General features: G+C 45.1%; 1 protein-coding gene across 2 annotated transcripts in view; it reads right to left on the bottom strand.

Annotated features, from left to right (window-relative positions):
* Positions 1-11,128: 11,128 nt before the first annotated feature.
* Positions 11,129-19,405, bottom strand: part of SLC38A11 (solute carrier family 38 member 11) — a 37,433-nt gene continuing 29,156 nt past the window's right edge. For both annotated transcript variants that reach the window (XM_066612129.1, XM_066612128.1), the window contains 3 exons: positions 19,238-19,350; positions 13,915-14,046; positions 11,129-12,377 (listed from right to left, as the gene is read on the bottom strand). In XM_066612129.1, coding sequence (XP_066468226.1) covers positions 12,111-12,377; positions 13,915-14,046; positions 19,238-19,350 — 512 coding nt within the window. In that variant the 3' untranslated portion in view covers positions 11,129-12,110. The remainder of the gene's footprint in view (positions 12,378-13,914; positions 14,047-19,237; positions 19,351-19,405) is intronic.

Below are 19,405 nucleotides of genomic sequence, written 5' to 3' on the forward strand. Positions count from 1 at the left end.
AGCATGCAGGCCATCAGTACTGCCCCTGCATTGGATCAGGCTGCGATCTTCTTTCCCGTTGCTTCTTTCAGCATCATATTTCAGATTGTAATATGATGCAGTGCTCCATATTCCCTGGGGGACTGACCTGATAACTGAGTGGTCTTGTTATTACTCTGCAAAGCCTCATGCATTGGCTAATAACAGCAAAGAACAAAAGCAATCATCAAGCAAATCCCCATTGCTTATAATTGACCATCCCTCTGTCATTGTAATCCCAATTTTTCCAAGTGTGTTTTTGTGGCAAGGGTGCTACACATTTTATCACTCACTGTGAGCACATCTGAACAATATGCACTGACAAATATTTGTTTCCCTCACAAAAGAATTTCCCCGTGATTTTAAAAAAATATATGTTCAATGCATCTTAGCTACTGTAGTTATTTCATGAGCTTTCATTTAATGGTGTGTATAGAAATCTTCCATTTTAAGAATGTTGTAGCCATGAATACCAAAGAGAAAGAAAAACCAATTGAGGGAAGTGTTGTCTGCTTTATATTGGTCTGAATATTGGTTCAAAAAAGACCCATGAGAGGCAACTGAGGCCTATGGGAAAAGCCATATGGCACACTATTAGGGCAAAACCAAGCCTTAGTTCTTATGTTCTGCAGTGATCAAGTGATGTTGGTGTTGGAAGCAATCATTTAATTCAACTGGAACAGCATACAACCAGACTGAGGAAGCAGCTCCCACACTATGCTAACATATACATTGGGTGTGAATTTTCATCGTGGTTAAACATAGTATTTTTGTAATGGGAAACATAGCTGTTCAGCCTTGCCAATATTTTCCTCATAGGGATTCTCAATTTGGATTCCTATCCACAGTCCACAGTCTCTGGGTCATTTCCTGGTGGCTTCCAAAGAAAGGTCTGGCTATTTCATCTTGGCTTCTCTTCTCTGTTTCCACCCGTTAAACCTATTACACGCAACAAAAATGTGTTCTGTATTTCTTTAATAGCTCTTCATAGGACAAGGAGGCAGCCTCATAGGACAAGGAGGCAGCCTCATAGGCCTGTACTTGATGGACCTGTCAGTGTGATAGAGGCAACCGTTTCAGTCATAAATGGGAAAGTGGTCCACAAAATAATCTAATTATTATTATTTTAAGAAAAGTCATAAACTGAAGAAAATAATAGTTGGAAACTTTTATTTAGACACACAGTAACTACAACACAGTGTTTAGCATACGATTCCAATTTATGAGATAAAGTTGTTCTCTGAAAGAGTTAAAATTTGACTTGGGTTTTGAGGTGGCCTAAAAATATTTACTGCATTCCAGACCAAATTTCCTGTGTTTGGTTCTTACTGTATAATATTGCCAACTTTTGCTTCTGTGTTAAATGAACTTCAGTATATTATTGTATGCTGTTCTATCTTTTAGATTCTAATTTTTTATTTGCTTACAACACAATCCTAACCAGCTATAGCACCGGCACAGAGACTGCTGCACTGGCCTGGGCTGTCACAAGCATGTCATATTGTGAGGCCTAGCCATTAGAAGAGCCAGTGGGAAGGCCTGCACTGTCCTGCTGTGCTGGAGCAAAAGAGAACAAGTGTCGGAAAAGGAGAGAGCAGCTCTGAGCAGCACAGTAGTGGGAGAAGGGCAGCAGAGGGTAGGGAGGATGTAATGGGGTGAGGGAAGTGAGAGGTTGGGCAGATTGAGTCCCGAGAGAGGGAACAGGATCGGTGGCGCTGGTGCATGCCAAATCCTGGCCTCGTCCTGAAAACCTGACATGAGGCAACTCAGACTGGCACCAGTGATTTTAGCAGGAGCAGATCTGAGTTGCCCCATTGAGCAGGCTGGGTAAGCGGACAAAAGTCAGTTTCCCAGTCATCCATGGAAACACCCAACATTTAGGAAATGCTTTACCAACTGCACAAATGAAGGGTCGTTTTCAAATGATCCCTCCTGAGCAGCGTTATTGTGATTGTCCCTTAACTGAATTAGACACCCTGGTGCATATCTTTTTCCCATGCCCAAAATATACAGCAGGGAGAGATGGATTCTTAAGGAAATGGATACAATACATTTTCTGTGTTTTTGAACTCTTTAAGATTGAAATTACTGTTAAGTAGTCTTTGCAAAGAGTGTGTTGTGGATATAGCCAAATTCTGTTTCTATGTGGTTTTAGATAAATAGGTGTATGGCTTATGTGCTGATAAATCTAATAAACTTGAACTTGAACACTTAGGAAGCCATGTGGTTTTCAGAGCTATAGTGGAAAAGTTGTAATTGTGGGCTCACAGATGCCGTCAGGAGGCTACCCTACACTATTCCAGGTGCCAGGTAGTAAGCATTTAACAAGCTGCTATAGTGCCGCTCTCGTTTGCCCCTAACAGAACCAAGTTTCCTGAAAGGCAAGTTCTCATTGTAATTTGTAAAAAATAATTTTTAATGCTACATTTTTCAGAGCCTGACAAAGTCAACAGTATTCCCAAATTATAGAGGGGAAGCATATTAACCCATATGGATCCAAAACTAAAACAAAATTTCAAATATTCTTGTTTGCTTTTGCAATCCTTGTCAGGGGACTTCAGAGGACAGGTACATGTTAAGGCTATAAGGGAATTTGACTTTCCTCACTAAGACAGAGTGGCAGCGGGCAGCTTATCTTAAGGCTGAGGCAATCTGGTGAAAGAATAAGTTTCAACACTAAATCTGTATTTAAATATGTACAGGATCCAGCCGATATGAAGAGAATTCAACAGTGCCTCAGACATAAAACTCAGCTCATCACCTCAGCTCTGACAGAACAGGACAGAGAGCAACTGTCATTTTGGCCCGCATACTAGATGGCTGTAAGCACCAATCACAAGACCAATTACCTCATCCCCTCGTAACTGACATAACTGAAGTAACAGATTTAACCATGTAAGGGATGTAACTGACATTCAGGGGATTCAGGCCACAAATTCCAGGGTCCTCTGTCTAGATACCCTGACAGAAGCTGCCATGAGCTGCAGGGTGCTCAGCTAGTTTGGGGCTGTAGGAGGCAACAGGCTGGACTAGGCAGGCTTCGTCCTGGTTCAGTCTATCCAAAGAAGCGAATATAAAAGGCTAATTAGCCTCTAAAGAGGCCAATATAAAAAACTATAAAAGTGGCAATTAAAAATTCAAAGAACACATTTTAAAAATCCAACTGGCTGACAATAATACAATTAATTACAATTTGATGCATGTAGATGCGTTAAAGCAGCATCTATGTGGGGCCTTCCCAGTCATCTCCTGAAGGCCCAGGAATAACGAAGCTTCCATGAAGGTTGTGGAGAGAGGATCCTGCATCCTGCTGACATCCCCTGCAGCCTGCAGCCCCTAAAACCAAGAGCATGCACATCCCTATGACTTGAATCTGGTGGTTACTCTTGAGCATCCTCACAATATGCCATGTATCCTCATGTAGATATGCCAGAGAACAGCTCTTCTCCATGGATGCAACTAACTAGCGTCAGTGAAATTGGAGTCCCTAAGAAACAATATAAAACAAGCCTTAATAATAATAATAATAATAATAATAATAATAATAATAATAATAATAATAATAATAATAATAATAAAATTAGTATTTATATACCGCCTTTCTGGTCATCAGATTACTCCTCTGACTTTATTCAAGGCGGTTCACATAGGCAGGCTCTAACAGACAGGCAGTTCACTTGAAGGGAAAATAAAAACCATTAATAAAATTTAACTTTGCTGGATGGCAGCCCAATCCTAATGGGCAGCCCAATCCTGAGCTGCCCGGGGTGCCCCCGCTCGGCAGCACCACAAGGGCTGCCGCCGAATCCGGCACCTCCTGTGCTACCACAGGAGGCATCTCGGGAGTAGGGGAAGTTCTTCCCCTTCCCCCAGGTAAGGGAGGCAGCCCTGCAATGAGGCTACTTTCTAGGCACCGCTAAAGGCACTTGTGTAAGGCACGCAGCCTCCATGAGCACCTAGGAGCCTGCGGAACGGAGCACTGCGGATCCTCCTCCCACCCACCCGCAGGCACACCTGGCCCACCCCCCCTCCCCGTATCATGCTGGCCTCCCCCCTCCCCAGAACGCCCCCGAGGCACTGCTGAGCTGTGGAACACAGGTGCCCACCTTATGGCACGTTTGCGACTGTGGTCCATGCTGCGGAGGCGCATTGCGGACCATAAGATTGAGCCCTGAGTCAGTTTTAACAAGAAAAAATGTGATCCAATCTTGCAATGTGCCCTCCTGTTCAATCCTTGTTTTTCCCGTGAACAGAGAGGGAAGAGGCATTTCAAAGGGCAGTGCAGGATGCCCACTGACTCTAATGGGAGTACTTCTGAGGGGACATGTCTAGGATGGGCTCCAAGAGGCCTTTCTTCTGCCCCCCTTGACTCCGGGGCAGGGCAGGGCAGGTCAGGGGGCAGGGCAGGCCCCCCACTTACAGGTCCTGGTCTCAGCGGCTCTCCTCATCCTCGGCAGGCCCACAGGCCACGGCAGCATCCGCTGTGCTCCCCTGGTGCGGCAGCACCGGAGGCACCGACGGAGAACAGTTTGAATGAGTCTCCCATAAGGCCCATGGCAAAAGACAGACAGATGGGGGATGGTAAACTGGGCCTGGGGATTGTCTACCCAGCGAACAAGAGGCTGGAGATCTCTACGAAACCCTAGACTTTGCAGCAGCTGGAGCAGCGCTCTGTGACCTCTGGGCATGGCTGCACTGGCGGTCAGGCGGGCGAGGCGAGACGGGCAGACGGCAGAAGAGGGTGGCCGGCCTGTGATGGAGTTGGAGTGACCAACCGTCTCCGATGGCTGCAAGCGTGAGCAGGAGTGACCGAACAGCAGCAGCAGGAGGCGCCCCACCCGCCCTGCCGGGCTGAGGGAAGTTGGTGAGATGCACCCAAGGGAGCTGTGAGGGAGAGGGGTGTGAAGGGCCTTGGGAGGCGGAGGGGCTGTGAGGACTGCTGGGGGAGAGGAGGGGGTGTGGGGAGTGTGACAGAAAAGTGAACATTGGTGATCAGGTAACATCAGACTAAGGAAAGCTTCTGCTTGTAGCCATGTTGCTAGGCCTGAGTTACAAGGCCCAGCTGTTACCAACTTCTAATTAGTGCATACCAGATCTGGGAGAACTGTGGAGGAGGTGCTTCACAGGGCCCTCAGATACTGTACCAAGCTACTAATTTGGCTCCAAGGCCAACTTGATTAACAACAAGGTACAGCTGTGAACTTCTCAGATTGGGAGGGAGATTCCACCATGAGCAAGGAGGCTTATGGCACCTCCACCCCTAGAATGTTCAGCTGGATCAGAGTTCTGATTGGTGGGTGGGTCAGGAGACCTATAAAGGCGAGGGGAAAGAGCTGTCCTTTGTTCTAGCTTTGCCTCTGGCTAAGGGGGCCTGAACTTTGACCATTCTGACAAGATGGACCTGCCTTGACTGCAGCATGGATGGGTTAGACTGGACTCTGGAAATGTAAGACTTTGGTGAGTGATAGAGTTAGGAGTTAGCTCTTTATTGTTTTATTTGTGCTAAGTATTGTATTGATATGCTCTACCCTAAATTCTGAAATCTTTGACTGATGCAGTGCTGTCTGTATAACTATTCTTTAAATCTATATTCAATAAATCCTATCTATTATAACTGACTGGATTATTGAGACTGATGGAACAAGGGGACTTGGTTGTGGGAGCTAATCCAGTGTCATTGAGTTGGAAACTGGGGACCCCAGTAACAGGACCTGCTCCTAGGTTCAAGCCGAGTCAGAGGGGCTCAGGCTGGAGCACGGCTTCAGGGGGTTTACCAAATTGACCTGACTATCAGGACTGAAGGCTCTCATGGTTAGATAGCAATTGGCAACTGAAACTGGAGAAGCCTGAGAGGTGTTAAGTGGCTGGATGAGTTTATGGCCATTTAATTACTTCTAGGGGCAATAAAAGGACTACCTGGCCCTCAAGGGGGAGGTTCGTGCAGGTCGCAGGGAGGAGAGGGGGAAACCTCCAGCTCCCCCTAGGTCTTAGGGGGCTGAAGGGATGTGAGGAGTCTTGGGAGGAGAGAAAAGGGGCCAGAGGGCAATGGGCAAATGTCCCCTGGATCCCTCAGCCACGACTCAGCCTGTCCTTTCGCCCCTCCACACAGGACATAAATCAATTGGCAACCTGCACACACGTGTGTGTGTTCATATGTCTGTCTGCGTGTGTGCAGGTGTATGCATGTGTGTACATGAATCAATTAGCAACTTACACACATATGTGTGTATGTATGTATATCTGTCCACATGCTAACATGAGTGCAGGTGCATGCATTTTTACATGTGTGTGCGTATAATGTGTGTATGTGTGTGCCTGAATCAATTAGCAAACTACACACACATGTGCACATACGTATCTCTGAGTGTATATGTATAGTGTGTTTGCATGTGCATGCATATACATATATATACATATATATGTATACGCATACACACACACACACCTTTATCTGTGTTTCCTATATACATGTTAATGCAGGTGCATGAATTAATGAGGAATCTATGCAAACACTTGTGTGTGTGCATATATATATGTACTATATTTGTATGTATATAAATATGTATATATACACCTGTGTGTGTGTGAGAGAGAGAGAGACTCATCAGGCTGTATGCAAATATTTATGTACATAAATGTCCGTGAGGACCGCCGGGCAGGGGGATGGCAGTGACCACCAGGATCACACTGCTGCTGGAGAAAAAAGGGGGGTTTTGTACCCACCAAAGTGAGTGCTGGCCTCTGGGGTGTGCAAGGATCTCTGCGGAAATCTCCCCAAGCCTCCAACTAACTAAAAATAGCAATCCTGTTTCACAACTGTAAACCACAAGTGGTTTTCAATAGCTATTTGTAGTTAATCAGAGGCTTGGAGAACCCTGCAGGGGCTTCCACGGGTCTCCCCGCACCCCCCAGAGGCCAGTGCCTGCTTTGCTGAATACAAAACCCCCTTTTTTTCCAGCAGCAGCCAGTGGCGTAGCTAAGGAGGTGCAGGGGGTAGCAGTTCCACCGGGCATCAAGCTTTAGGGGGCAACAAGCTGAGCTTGATACTAGTGACCAAAATTGTGAAAATCTTGATATGTATGAATAATACCATCATGTTATATATCAATGGAAAGGTAATTTAATGCAGAATGTAATGAAACAAACTGCATTGGAATATCTGTATTCTACAAAAGTTATGACCAATTAACCAGAAAATGAAAACACAACTGCTTTTATGGAACACAAAATAAATTTGCTTAACTCCAAACTGACCTATGAGACTGATTGTTCTGAGTGCCAATGAGATGTTATAATGATTCAGCATGGAACCAATAACTTTTTATTTATTTATTTAATTAATTAAATTTGATTTTGTCATGGAGGGGGAGCTACAAAATCTAACTCCAGGGAGCAGATAGATGCCTTAGCAATGCCACTGACCGGGGGGAGGCTGCAGAGCAAGTGGGTAGTGAGCTGCTGGGGGGGAGGAGGTGGTTCCCTCCCAATTTTCACTTTTTAAAAAACCTGGGCATGACATCATTTCCGGTTGTGACATCACTTCCGGGGCAACATTTTGAGCTTGGCACCGGGCTACACGATCATTAGCTATACCACTGGCAGCAGCGCAATCCTGGGGATTGCATTACTGCCATCCCCCGCACTGCCCTTTCATTGATAATAGAGATGAAAAAAACTACTGAGAAATCTGTTGTATGGCAGCTTTTTCTGTAGAAGTTGATAGATCATAACAGTGTCTGTACTTTGGCTTTATGAACTGATGAAAAGAAGGCCCCTCTCTAATACTGTCTTTCACCTTTGTTCACAGGTGCTATTGATTTGGCAGCCAAAAGTGCTGTTATTATCCCTGGCAGTCCTTTACCTGTGAATGTGGTGGTTGCCAGCCAGGACACAATAATAATAATAATAATAATAAAAGTATTTATATACCGCCTTTCTGGTCATCGGATTACTCCTCTGACTTTATTGAAGGTGGTTCACATAGGTAGGCTGTTTCTAAATCCCTTGAGGGGATTTTTACAATCACAGAAAAGTTCTGTCTTTCAAGAACCACACAACATTTCAGGTGGATCTTTCTGGTCTGGTATCACTTCTGGCCTCCAGTTGTCTCCCACGCATGCTGACAAGCAACTCCTTCATCTCTCACTTGAAAGGGAGCCAAGATGCTTCTTCACTCACACCAAAGAGCAGGTGGAATAACTCAGCTCCACTTGTCAGCTGCTTCAAGGTTTCACTGTGCACAGAGCGGCCGGTGACCTCAAACTGGCAACCTTCCGATGTAGTCTTCAGGCTAACAGAGGCTCTACCCTCTAGACCAGACTTCCTCACACAACAGTGGCACATCAGAATGGAGGCTCTGTCGTGACTGTAGAGATCAGTTTTTTCTTCCATAAAGCTCTAGAATGGTTTACTGCTTCTTGTGGTCTATAAGCAGCCTGTCATTGTTATCATTATGAATATTTATATATCACTTTTCAACAAAAAGCAGCTTACAAAGCAGTTTACCTAGTTCCCTGTCCCCAGAGGGTTCACAGTCTTAAAAACAGACAGAAAAGATAACAGCAACAGCCACTAGCAAAAAAAAGCTGTATTTTAAGCTTCTGACTTGCCTAGGGCGCACACTCAGTGGTGTCACTAGGGTTCGCGTCACCCGCTGCAGGATGCCAGCGTGTCACCCCCCCCATGCAGTGGGTGGGGCAATACCCCAGGTGGTGGGCATGGTGATGTACCATCACTCTGCCCCCACTGGTTTTTTGGCTGTACCTTTTGATAGAACACTTTTTGCATGAAATTATGCATTGATTGATATATAACATGATGGTATTATTCCTCCAAACTGTGATTTTGGTCACTAGTGGTGTCACACACACCCCTTACTAACACCTTATTGTAGCAGTTCTCAAACTTTTAGCACTGGGACCCACTTTTTAGAATGACAATCTGTCCAAGACCCACCAGAAGTGATGTCATGGTGGAAGTGAAATCATCAAGCAAATTAAAATAAATAAGTATAAATAATTAAAGTAAAACAAATAATTAAATAAGCCAAAGCCAGCCTTGCTCCACCAAGTGAATTTCCTCTGTAGCCTGCCTGCAATAACACCACCTCCAAAACTAGTAAGGTTTTCAGCCCTACCCAGTGCCCAGTTCAATTTAAGAACTTCTGTTTAAACTAGATCACTCTCAGGATCCATCTGGCTTTTCAAGTCTCAGAAAAGTTCACCTTATCAGCTGAAGCCTCTGTTTTGATCCTTTTTAGTGGGGGGGAGGCTGCCTTCTGGAGCACTTGTTTAGCTCCAGGTGCATAGGATGAGGACCATTCTGGTAGCCTTGTACACCTGATCTTCCACACCAGCCAAGGCATGTTTGCTTACTCACGAGTAAACACAACTGTGAGGCTTACTTTTGCGTTCCATAGGGCTCAATACATTCATCTGCTTGGAGGGAGGGACTTCCTTCTCAGGTGTTTTTGGGGGCTGTATTCATTGGATCAGGACCAGTCTGGTGTTGTTGGATTCCTCTTAGACTGCCCTTTCCAAAGGACTAAGATATGTTTGCTTACTCACGAGTAAATGCACGATACAGTTCACTTTCACTTTCCATAGGGGTCCATGCATTTTTGTTCTCCAGTTTTTTAGCCATAACTTTTGATAGAAAGGAGATATTTCTCTTGGTTTTTTTCCATTTCATTCCTTTCAAAATTCTGCATCCAACAGTATATAATATGACAGGGTTATTTCTAACCACCACAATTTTAGCATGTCATCCCCCCTGTACATGTCACCCGGTGTGGCCCACACCCCCCACAACCCCTAACAATGCCACTGCGCACACTGCATAAGCTTTTGCTCCTCTCTTTTGCCTATCCTGCCTAAGGGCCCAATCCTAGCCACCTTTCCAGGGCCAGTGCAACCGTGCATCCTTTGGTGGGGAGGCAGTCACAAAGGCCTTCTCAAGGTAAGGGAACCAGGCTGCATTGCAGCTGCACTGGTGCTGGAAAGTTGGATAGGATTGGGTCTTAAGATGGCTTTGTCTGGTCCTCCCACGTAACTCATCTTTGGTTTCACTTTCTAGGGTTCAAGTAGTGAATTTCGGGTTCCGTTCCTTGATCTGTCAACATAGCCTGTGCAGAAGGCTATTACAGATGGCTTCCAGATAGAGTACAAGTCCATTAAATAACAGCTCCTTAAACTTCATAGCAGTATATTCTTCTTGTGGGGAAACTTGCAGTAGAGTCACAGAGGCAAATTGCAAGGGGTGCTTCTATGTGCAGCCAGTGTTCATGCTGCTGGTGGGGAGCTGTTTTCAAGGACATTTACGTCATTTTCTGCCCAATGTTGCATATACACAACAGGGGCCAAATGTGTACACCTGTGGGCCAGCCAAAAGTAGGTTAAATGTCAATCCAGAAGCTGCTGCAGTCAGAAAGAGGAGAGGTATCAGCCAAACTCCCAGCGACCAGTGCCATGTGTTTTTTTGCCTAAAGGAACTGGTACTCTCAATTCCTTGCATTTCCAGGGGTGTGTGTGTGTGTGTATTGCAATTAGAGCAGAATGTGGCAGTTCGTGTAATTACGGGGGCTGTGGTTTGATTACATTGGACTAACGTTCCAGCAGCTGCACTTACTGCCATTTTGTTTCCAGGCCCAATTCAATACCCTGACAGTATATGCCTTCAAAAGAAGTTCCAGGTGCTTCCATTTACCTGAAACAGAATCCCACATTTGTACACCACTAGGATATACAGCTGTTTTCTTTACTGGTGTATTTGTGCATCTGCTGGGCATAATACAAAAAAAGAGACTTTAAATTACTGGTTCAGAAACCAATATTTACTTAATAAAAACATAACGTTTGAGAACAATGTTACCCAAGATGTTATATATGCAAGTTATGCAGGATCAAATTCCTCGATGTGACCACCTTGGGTGGTCATGGTGGCAGCTCAGCAGACGCATGGAAGCCGGTTCTTCTTTCTTTGTCTGGGGCGACAGTTCCCCAGTGGTGAATCAGCTCTTGGTTCTAGCGTTGTTCAGCATGGAGGAATAGGATCCCACCCTCGTCACCAGTGTTATATAGTGGGTCCATGTGAAATAAAGGAAGGCATAAAGTTAACAGCTCAATACGTTTATTCCATCTTCAGAACAGGACCTGGCAATGAATCTGACACAAGGCAAACACCCCTGGCTTTTATACCCTTTAGCTCCACCCAGACTTCCCATGATTGGTGCAGTTGAAACATTAACTAGAGGGCCAATTGGATGGTAGGATTTCGATCCATCACCCGATTGGCCAGCCATAAGTCTGGGCCAATCAGTTATGCAGGATTTTGATCCTGCATAACTTGCATACATAACACAAGACATAACCCGTACATCCAGTATGAAGACTTTGAAACAAATCAGATAAACGTAGAGATCAAGCAGGATCATGTGTACCAAAGACCAATATGAAAAAGGCTTCTGTGGACTTTTACTGGTCAGTGTGAATGATATGCCTCAAAGTACTTGTGGTGCAAAGGGACTCCACACTATGGAGCCCAAACCTATCCCTGGTCACTGCACGGCGGTAGAGCAACACCGAAACAGTTTGTTGACCTGAAAACAGATGCCAGAGTTCCTACTTTTATTTCAGTTTGGGGGTGTTTGTAATGATTGAGCCAAATTACAGTGGCGGAGGCCCCCTAAAACACTACCTTCTGGTGCCTCTTTTTATATGATATGGCTAGACAGTCATAAGAACTATACAAGCATGCGCCTGTATCCGTGGGGTTCCATTCTGGTTACATGAAATCGCAGATACAGCTGAATGCCTCCTGCCCAACTGCTTCACTCTCCTCGTCTCCAGAGGGTCATCTGTACCCAGCAGAGGCCGTGGGTATCCGTCCATAGCCTCTGCAGGGTTCAGACTGAGCCTGATAGTTAAAAAAATGTAACTTCTGGTTTGTCCATGAAACCAGGTTTTTAATGCCTTATGCACTTTCCAAATAGTACAGTACTTCAAGCCCCCTAAAAACCAACAACTAACATCACTAAAACCCATTCCCAGTTGAATTATGCTTATGTCAACTGTGTTGGATTGACCTTTTCCTACTTAGGGTTGGCGAGATGACTGAGAAGGCAGAAACGTATTATTGTAAAGGGAGGCATTTCCAGGGAAGCAATATGGCATTTCTTTTCCATGGCTACATTCCTGGGGGTGCAGGACAGTCATAACAAAGCCAACGGTCATCACAAGCACACCAATGGCAAGGATCAGGCTTGAGAGAAGATTATCCAAATGAGTCCATCGTTCTCCGGACAGTTTCAGATAACAGGCTGCAGGCAAGATGAAGACAAGTGGTGTGGCACTAAGTACGCCCTGCAATCAGGAAGCAAAACTCTCAGTACATGCTTATGACAAGTTTATACACACACTGATGTAGTTAAATATATGCAAAGAGCAGGGCCAGTGTTGGGAGCTGTGGGGCCCAACTGGAAATATTTTTCAAGGAGCCCCCAGGTTTATAGCCAAAGTCTGTAGAATCTTAGAGATACAAATGCAATTTATTAGACGTTATACCTATAAGGTAGAATGGAAAGTGATCAAAATGTGCGCTTAAAAAGTGCACATGAGTTAATGAACCACATGGATCCTAAGCACAGTTTAATATAATAGTGCATACATGTAAGACTACAAGTAAACCAAATGTGTAGATTGCCTTTGAAAAGGAAATAGTTACAAAACCACTTATTTTAGCAACTGTGAAGTGATTTAGTAAAAATATAAATTTTTACCCTAGAGAAGGGAGCCCTTAGGCACAGTGCCCAGTTGGGCGCAATTGGTCCAACTGGCTTAAAGCCATCCCTGGCAAAGAACTTAGAATTAAATGGTAATGGAAAAAAGGAAAGGCTTTCATAGACTAAAGCAAAAGGAATGGTTACAGACATGGGCAAGATTATTCGAACTGACTCCAAATGGTAGAAGTGCATTATAGTGAAATATAAGTAAATAAGGAAAGGAAAAGTTTACGGTTTTTGTTCTATTGTAGCTAGAAATCAACACAACTGTAAGCAACCACCGATGCTTAGCAGGATAAATGAAGGACTACTTTCTCCCAACCTATCTACCTGCCTGCCTATTAAGATTTGCAGGAATTGTCCCTCCAGTGTCCCACTATGGTAACTGATTGGGACCTGGGAGAGCATCTTCTCCACTAGCACACCCATACTGTGGAAGCCCTACCCTAGAGAGGCACAACTGACCCAACCTTGCAGATCTTCTGCTAGTTTGCGAAGCTGCTCTCATTCTGGCTAGTTCTTCATTTAGCGATGCTGTGTTTGAGCTGCTTTTGACACAATGCTCTGCTTTTTATTCCTGCCTGACTACCATGAGAAACTGCTGATTGTTTTATAACTGTCTTTTCCAATGAAACAGCTTCTGTTGTAAGCCACTCTTGTCATCATTCTATGAAGCCTGACTGGGGCATGACATAAGAACATAAATGCCCTGCTAGATCAGGCCCAGGGCCCATCTAGGCCAGCTTCCTGTATCTCACAGCGGCCCACCAGATAGCTCAGGGAACACACAAGACCACCCGATACTTGCATCTTGCTGCCACTCCCCTGCAACTGGCATTCTGTTGAATGGTTGAAATACATTTAATTAAAAATACAGTTTATAAATGCAATTTATTTTTAAACCAAATAAAAGAAAATAGTTTTTTGAATAACTTTCCCAGTGGGGAGATTTCTACATTGACAGTATAGGCTTTTCTTCTATTGCTTCAGTGAAAGGGTCCACTCTCCTGCCACCAGGCAAGGATGGCACGATTATCTTAACAAACTACCCAGTGTTAAGGAAGCAATCCATGTTATCCCATGCTGTTTTCAAACACACAGTATTTGGGTGCACTTACATTGAGCTCCAGCACAATTCCCAGGCAATCATACACTAAAGAAATGCTGGTCGCTACAGCAACCACAATGACTGTCAAAGCAACATGGCAAATGGTCGTAAGGTCTCCGCTGAAAAACACATTTGCAATTACCTGAAATAGAAACACAGTTTTCAGCACTGCTATGAAAAACTGCTTGTTTTCATGAGATACCTCTTAAAATTTCACAGACTGGGTTTAATACACAAGGCCAAAGAGAGGGGCAATGTTCTAGCTCAGCATTTTTCTCCCCTCCACATTACCCCTTCCTATCTGTTCTGCTCTTCCTTTGCCAATCAAGAGAGTGGAGGAGGAGGAGCAGTGGAGGCAAGATGGCGGAGAGAGATGAGTCCCCCCTCCCCACCAATATGCTCCCTGAGGCCTCATGGATGTGCTGGCCCTGGGTCACAACATTATGTCACTCTCCAGTGAAGTGTTCTTTCCCCATAAGTGTTTCACATAGTCTTTAATGGTTCTGATGAAGTGAGCTTTTTGCATCCCAAAAATTAGCCTTGCCCAGAAAACTGATGGATGGCAGAGGGCCTGAATGGAAGATGGTTTCCAGCTGGCACCGGTGAGTTCACTGGAGGAGACCCATCTTCAGATTGGGACAGCTGCCACCCAGCAGTCACAAAGGTGCAATGCAATTCCTGGAAGGTGGCAGACCAGCTTTGGGTGCAGAAGGGAGTGAGTGCCCCTAGGGCAGTGACGGCGAACCTTTTAGAGACCAAGTGCCCAAACTGCAACCCAAAACCCACTTATTTATCGCAAAGTGCCAACACGGCAATTTAACCTGAATACTGAGGTTTTAGTTTAGAAAAAACAACTCATACATTAACATCTTTTACCTACTATTACTTGTAACCCATAATGAACTTTTCCTCTAGAAATTTGTCCAATCCCTTCTTAAAGGCATCTAGGCAAGTTGTCATCACTGCTTCCTGTGGCAAAGAGTTCCACAGACTAATTACGTGCTGGGTAAAGAAATATTGGCAGGGAGGGGGGTGGCTGCACGACCTTGCCACTGCTCATTTTCTCAAACAAGAAATTTTTTTTTAAAAAAGCCCCACCCACAGAAGTGGGCTCTAAGGCTGCAATCCCAGCCACTCTTTCCTAGGAGTAAGCCTCATCGACTCTAGTGGGGCTTACTTCTGAGTAGACATGCACAGGAGTGGGCTCCAAGGCGGCAATGCCAGCACCCTTTCCTGGGAGCAAGCCTCATCCACTGTAATGGGGCTTACTTCTGAGTAGACACGCACACTGTAATGTGGCTTACTTCTGCATAGACATGCACAGGATCGGGCTCCAAGGCTGCAATCCTAGCCACGCTTTCCTGGGAGCAAGCCCCATTGACTATAATGGGACTGACATGCATAGGATTGGGCTCTTTAACTAGAAGCAAACCCCTGCCCTTTTGACTAAGGCTGCATTCCTACCCTCACTTTCCTGGGAGTAAGCCCCACTGACTACAATGGACTGACTCCTGAGTAGACATGCATAGGATTGGGCTCTAGCCTGGGGAGCAAACCCCAATGACTTTAATGAGACTTACTTCAGGACCAACACCACGTGCAGCACCAAAGCAGCAGCAGCAGCTTCCCTGTGCCCACCCACCCACACGCTGCACTCTCACATGGCATGTGAGCTGCCCGCCTTACCCCAGACAGGGGAGGTGCTCCCATTGGGCTCACTTCCTTCTCCGGGGGTGGCCTGGCTAGATGGGGCGTCAGCCCCGCCTGATCTCCCTCTTCCCCCTGCTCTCTGTTCCTTCCTCCCCTTGGCCTTGCCCCTCCCCCCTTTGCCCCGGCTGCTGCCGAGCAAGAGAAGGCTGGCTTTGTGGCTGTGCCCCGGGGTGGCGATCCTAGAGGCTCCTGCCTGGCCGCTGGGGCGATGGCGTGTGTGCCTGCAGAGATGGTTCTGTGTGCCCTCTCTGGCACATGTGCCATAGGTTAGCCACCACTGTTCTACAGGAAGGGCTGGATGGTGAACACTAACCCTGGCAGACATAATTGCGTGAGACGTTTCCCTTGTGTAGCTTGGCTCCATTGGGTTGTCGATGCCTAAAGCCCTCGCTCCAGACCTGTACTCCTGATTGCATTTCAAGGAATGATTGTGCCAGCAAGCTTCACTCAACTGCCTGTTTGTGCTGATGCAACTTGTGCTGTCACCTCTTTTGAAAAACAATTGCTATTGCGGGACTTTGGAATTAGTATGCTCAAAAATGAAGTGACTTGTAGTCAATACCAATTTAGCACAGAAATGTGCTTGCTTTAATGTGCTCACTAAAAACAAACAAAGACTGAGACTGACTGACCTCTGCTCCCCAGCAGAGCACTCTGGTTTCATCTTTTATGTATTGACATGTGGCCTTAGTGGCTAGAAACCCTTGGACAATGTTTTCCCCAGGAGAGGGGGACCAAGGACTAACGTTTAAAGTTTGTCTCTCTAGGACCATCTGGACATTGTTCAGTACCTTGTTCTGCAAGGAAAATGTATGGGAGGTGAACTGAAACCCCACCACCCTGATATACCTTAAGAGTGATCCCTACAGAGGTAGAGCGTGTGGTAAGGTGTTTTTCTATTTGACCCAATGGAAAGTGGTTGCTCAGGGAGTGGTTGGCCCAACTTTTCCCAAGGAGACTAATTCTCTGACCAAGAGAGTCATTCAATAGGCCAATGTGCAAGGGACTTTCCTGTTTCTACTTGATTGCACCCCTGGGCACCTGCAACCACCCTGATATCTGACTGTGTACCTGTCATAATTCAACTTACTCTCCTGTGTGTATCTATTTAGTTTATGCGATCAAAAATGGTTTTCTGTATAACAACGATCAAGTAAGAAAGACCTAAAGAAAAAGAGGCAGAGGTGGTCTTCCATAAGACCACACCAGTTGGTGAATAGATGACCTGGGTTAAGAGTATGCTGGGTATGCTAAAAGTATGCCAAATGCTTGTTGCTGTTTTTATACACTTGTACCTTGCATGTTGCACCTTACCTATGACCCTCACAAGAAATGACCCGTGAGCCAAGAGCTCTCTTAAATGGCCAAAGTAACACCATTTTAACATTAGTTCTGGTCCTAAAATGCTTGTTAGCAAGAAACTGAGCCACCCCTGACCCCTTGCCTGGCTCTCTAGTGCCCTAGTCCTTGAAGATCAGACAGAGCTGGTCTGCGTTGTCTTGCCAAAGCAACAACTGATAGGAGGGGTAAAGAGGGTGTTTGAGTGTGGCAGGGATGGAATTTTACAGGACCCTTTGTCGATGCTTGTCTATGTTTGAAATGAGCATAAAAAGCTAGCTGCGTCTCACTACACCTGCACAAGATCTGAGGCAACTGGTCTGCTTGCTTTGGTACCAGCAATAAAACAAGCTGTTTTCTGCTATACCTTCCCTCAGAGTGCTAAATTGGGATCTAGCACCCTGGGTAACAAACCTCACACTGCCTTGAATCAAAGGCAACAGTTCTCAAATAGCACTTTGACTTGGCCAATCCTGGAGTCTTTGGGCGCAATCCTAACCCTTTAGGTCAGTGCTTTCTAGCACTGGCATAGTGGTGCCAATGGGACGTGTGCTGCATCCTGCAGTCAGGTGTCACTCATGGAGGCCTCCTCAAAGTAAGAGAATGTTTGTTCCCTTACCTCAGAGCTGCATTGCCCTTATGTCAGTGCTGGAAAGCACTGAAATAAGGGGTTCGATTGCACCCTTTTTCACTTGTAAATAACTGGACTGTGCCCTTCGTCCAACACAGCAGCGAAAGAACTTAAACCCACTGAAATAAATGGATTCCCGTGTTCTTAATGTGCTGGATTGAGGCCGTATGGTCAAGGGACTGCCAAGAGATTCCATAAACAACATTTTAGCAAATGGAAGCAATTTCAGGATTTTCAGCCTGTTCCTGAGCATGTTTATTCAGAAGTTCCAATTATTTTAACAGCACTCACTCCCAAGTACATGTATAAATTGCTTACATTTCGTCATTTATGTTTAGAAGCGCTTTATTATGGATTTCCCTGCATTCTATTGTGAGGGAATGCATCCAAATTTAGTTTGCTTCTTTTTTCTGTCTCTCCTAAAAAAAAAAAGTTATTTGCAGCTCTCCATGTACAGCAATCAGGCCACTAAGCTACAATTTAAACACGCAGGAAACAGGTGGTATAAATAGGAACTACATGCTTCAATAATCTCCCCACACACAAAAATGTTCCCTGAATGTGCAGAGTTCTGAACATGTCACTAGAATGACCATGCTCACTTCTAGAGCTTTCTTCAGAGTCTCTCCAGGTTCTATTCTTGATAAGGGAGGCTGCGGCTCATTGTTTGCCTCCTCAAGAGTGAAAGATGCTGCAGAGAAACTTAGTAAACACAGGGCCAGATCCTATCCAACTTTAGGAACCATGATGCAGACATACCAATGGGGCAGACACTCCATCCTCCAGTTTGGGGGCAGTCAGGGAGAGCTCCTCAAGGTCAGGGAATGTTTGTTCCTTTACCTTGGGGCTGGACTGCAGCTGCATTGGTGCTGGAAAGTTAGATAGGATTGGGCTCACAGTCCCCTGATTCATATTGTAAAGAAACAGTCAGGGATGTTAGTTGGCTAGGTCTCTTGCAGTTCTTTGAGTTATTAAGCTAAGAATTCTGGAGGCCAGCTGATAGTTTTGACCTGTCTTTAAAGGATATCAAGAGCAGAGGCATTTGCTAAACAGATCACTGGCATCCAGGAAGCACAAAGATGTATAAGTGGCTCTGAATATGAGGCTCCAACAGTATGGTATTACTAAATCATCAGGGGAACAGCAGAGGTAATTCTTTCCTCCTCCCGTCTCTTGGAAGAGAACAAAAGGAAATAGTGAGGAGGACCAGGATTCAATCTGTGTGAGAGGTGAGGCAGATAAGAACAGAGAAATTGGGGAGAGCAAACTTCTCATCACTCAGGAGAATGGAGTACAAGTATGTTACACCATGTAAACCATTTCCTTGGTCTGCTGCCATTGCTTTCAATGGAAAAAGCACAAAATTGGGGAATGTGGGAAGGTCTGATTTGGTCATTAGCTTTCGTCCAAAGTATCTAATTACCTATTTCAGCCAAGTATGTCACAAGTTGAGTGACCTGTGCTTTGAAACAGCATTCAGTTGACAGCAGAGTTCTATGTACTTTTTGTATCAGTACAGTATAGAAAATATTGACTTTTTGGAGTCACAAAGGAAAATGACAACTTTTGGCATCATCACCATGCAGCGTACTAGAGTTTCAGAAATTAGTTATGACTCACTGCATACAAAGAAATATATGTGATTAATGCTCACCTCTCTGGTAACAAAACATTCTAGTGGGAAAGTGAGGATGACCGTGATTCCATAACAAAACCTTCCAAATGTAGCAAGGTCATCGTCTCTGCAATAGTTTTCAAATATGTCTCCTGGGGAAGGGGTGGACAGTGAAATTCATTTCACATTCATAACAGACCAATCAAC

The sequence above is a fragment of the Tiliqua scincoides genome, chromosome 1, assembly GCF_035046505.1.
Source record: "Tiliqua scincoides isolate rTilSci1 chromosome 1, rTilSci1.hap2, whole genome shotgun sequence".
In the NCBI taxonomy this organism is placed as follows: domain Eukaryota; kingdom Metazoa; phylum Chordata; class Lepidosauria; order Squamata; family Scincidae; genus Tiliqua; species Tiliqua scincoides.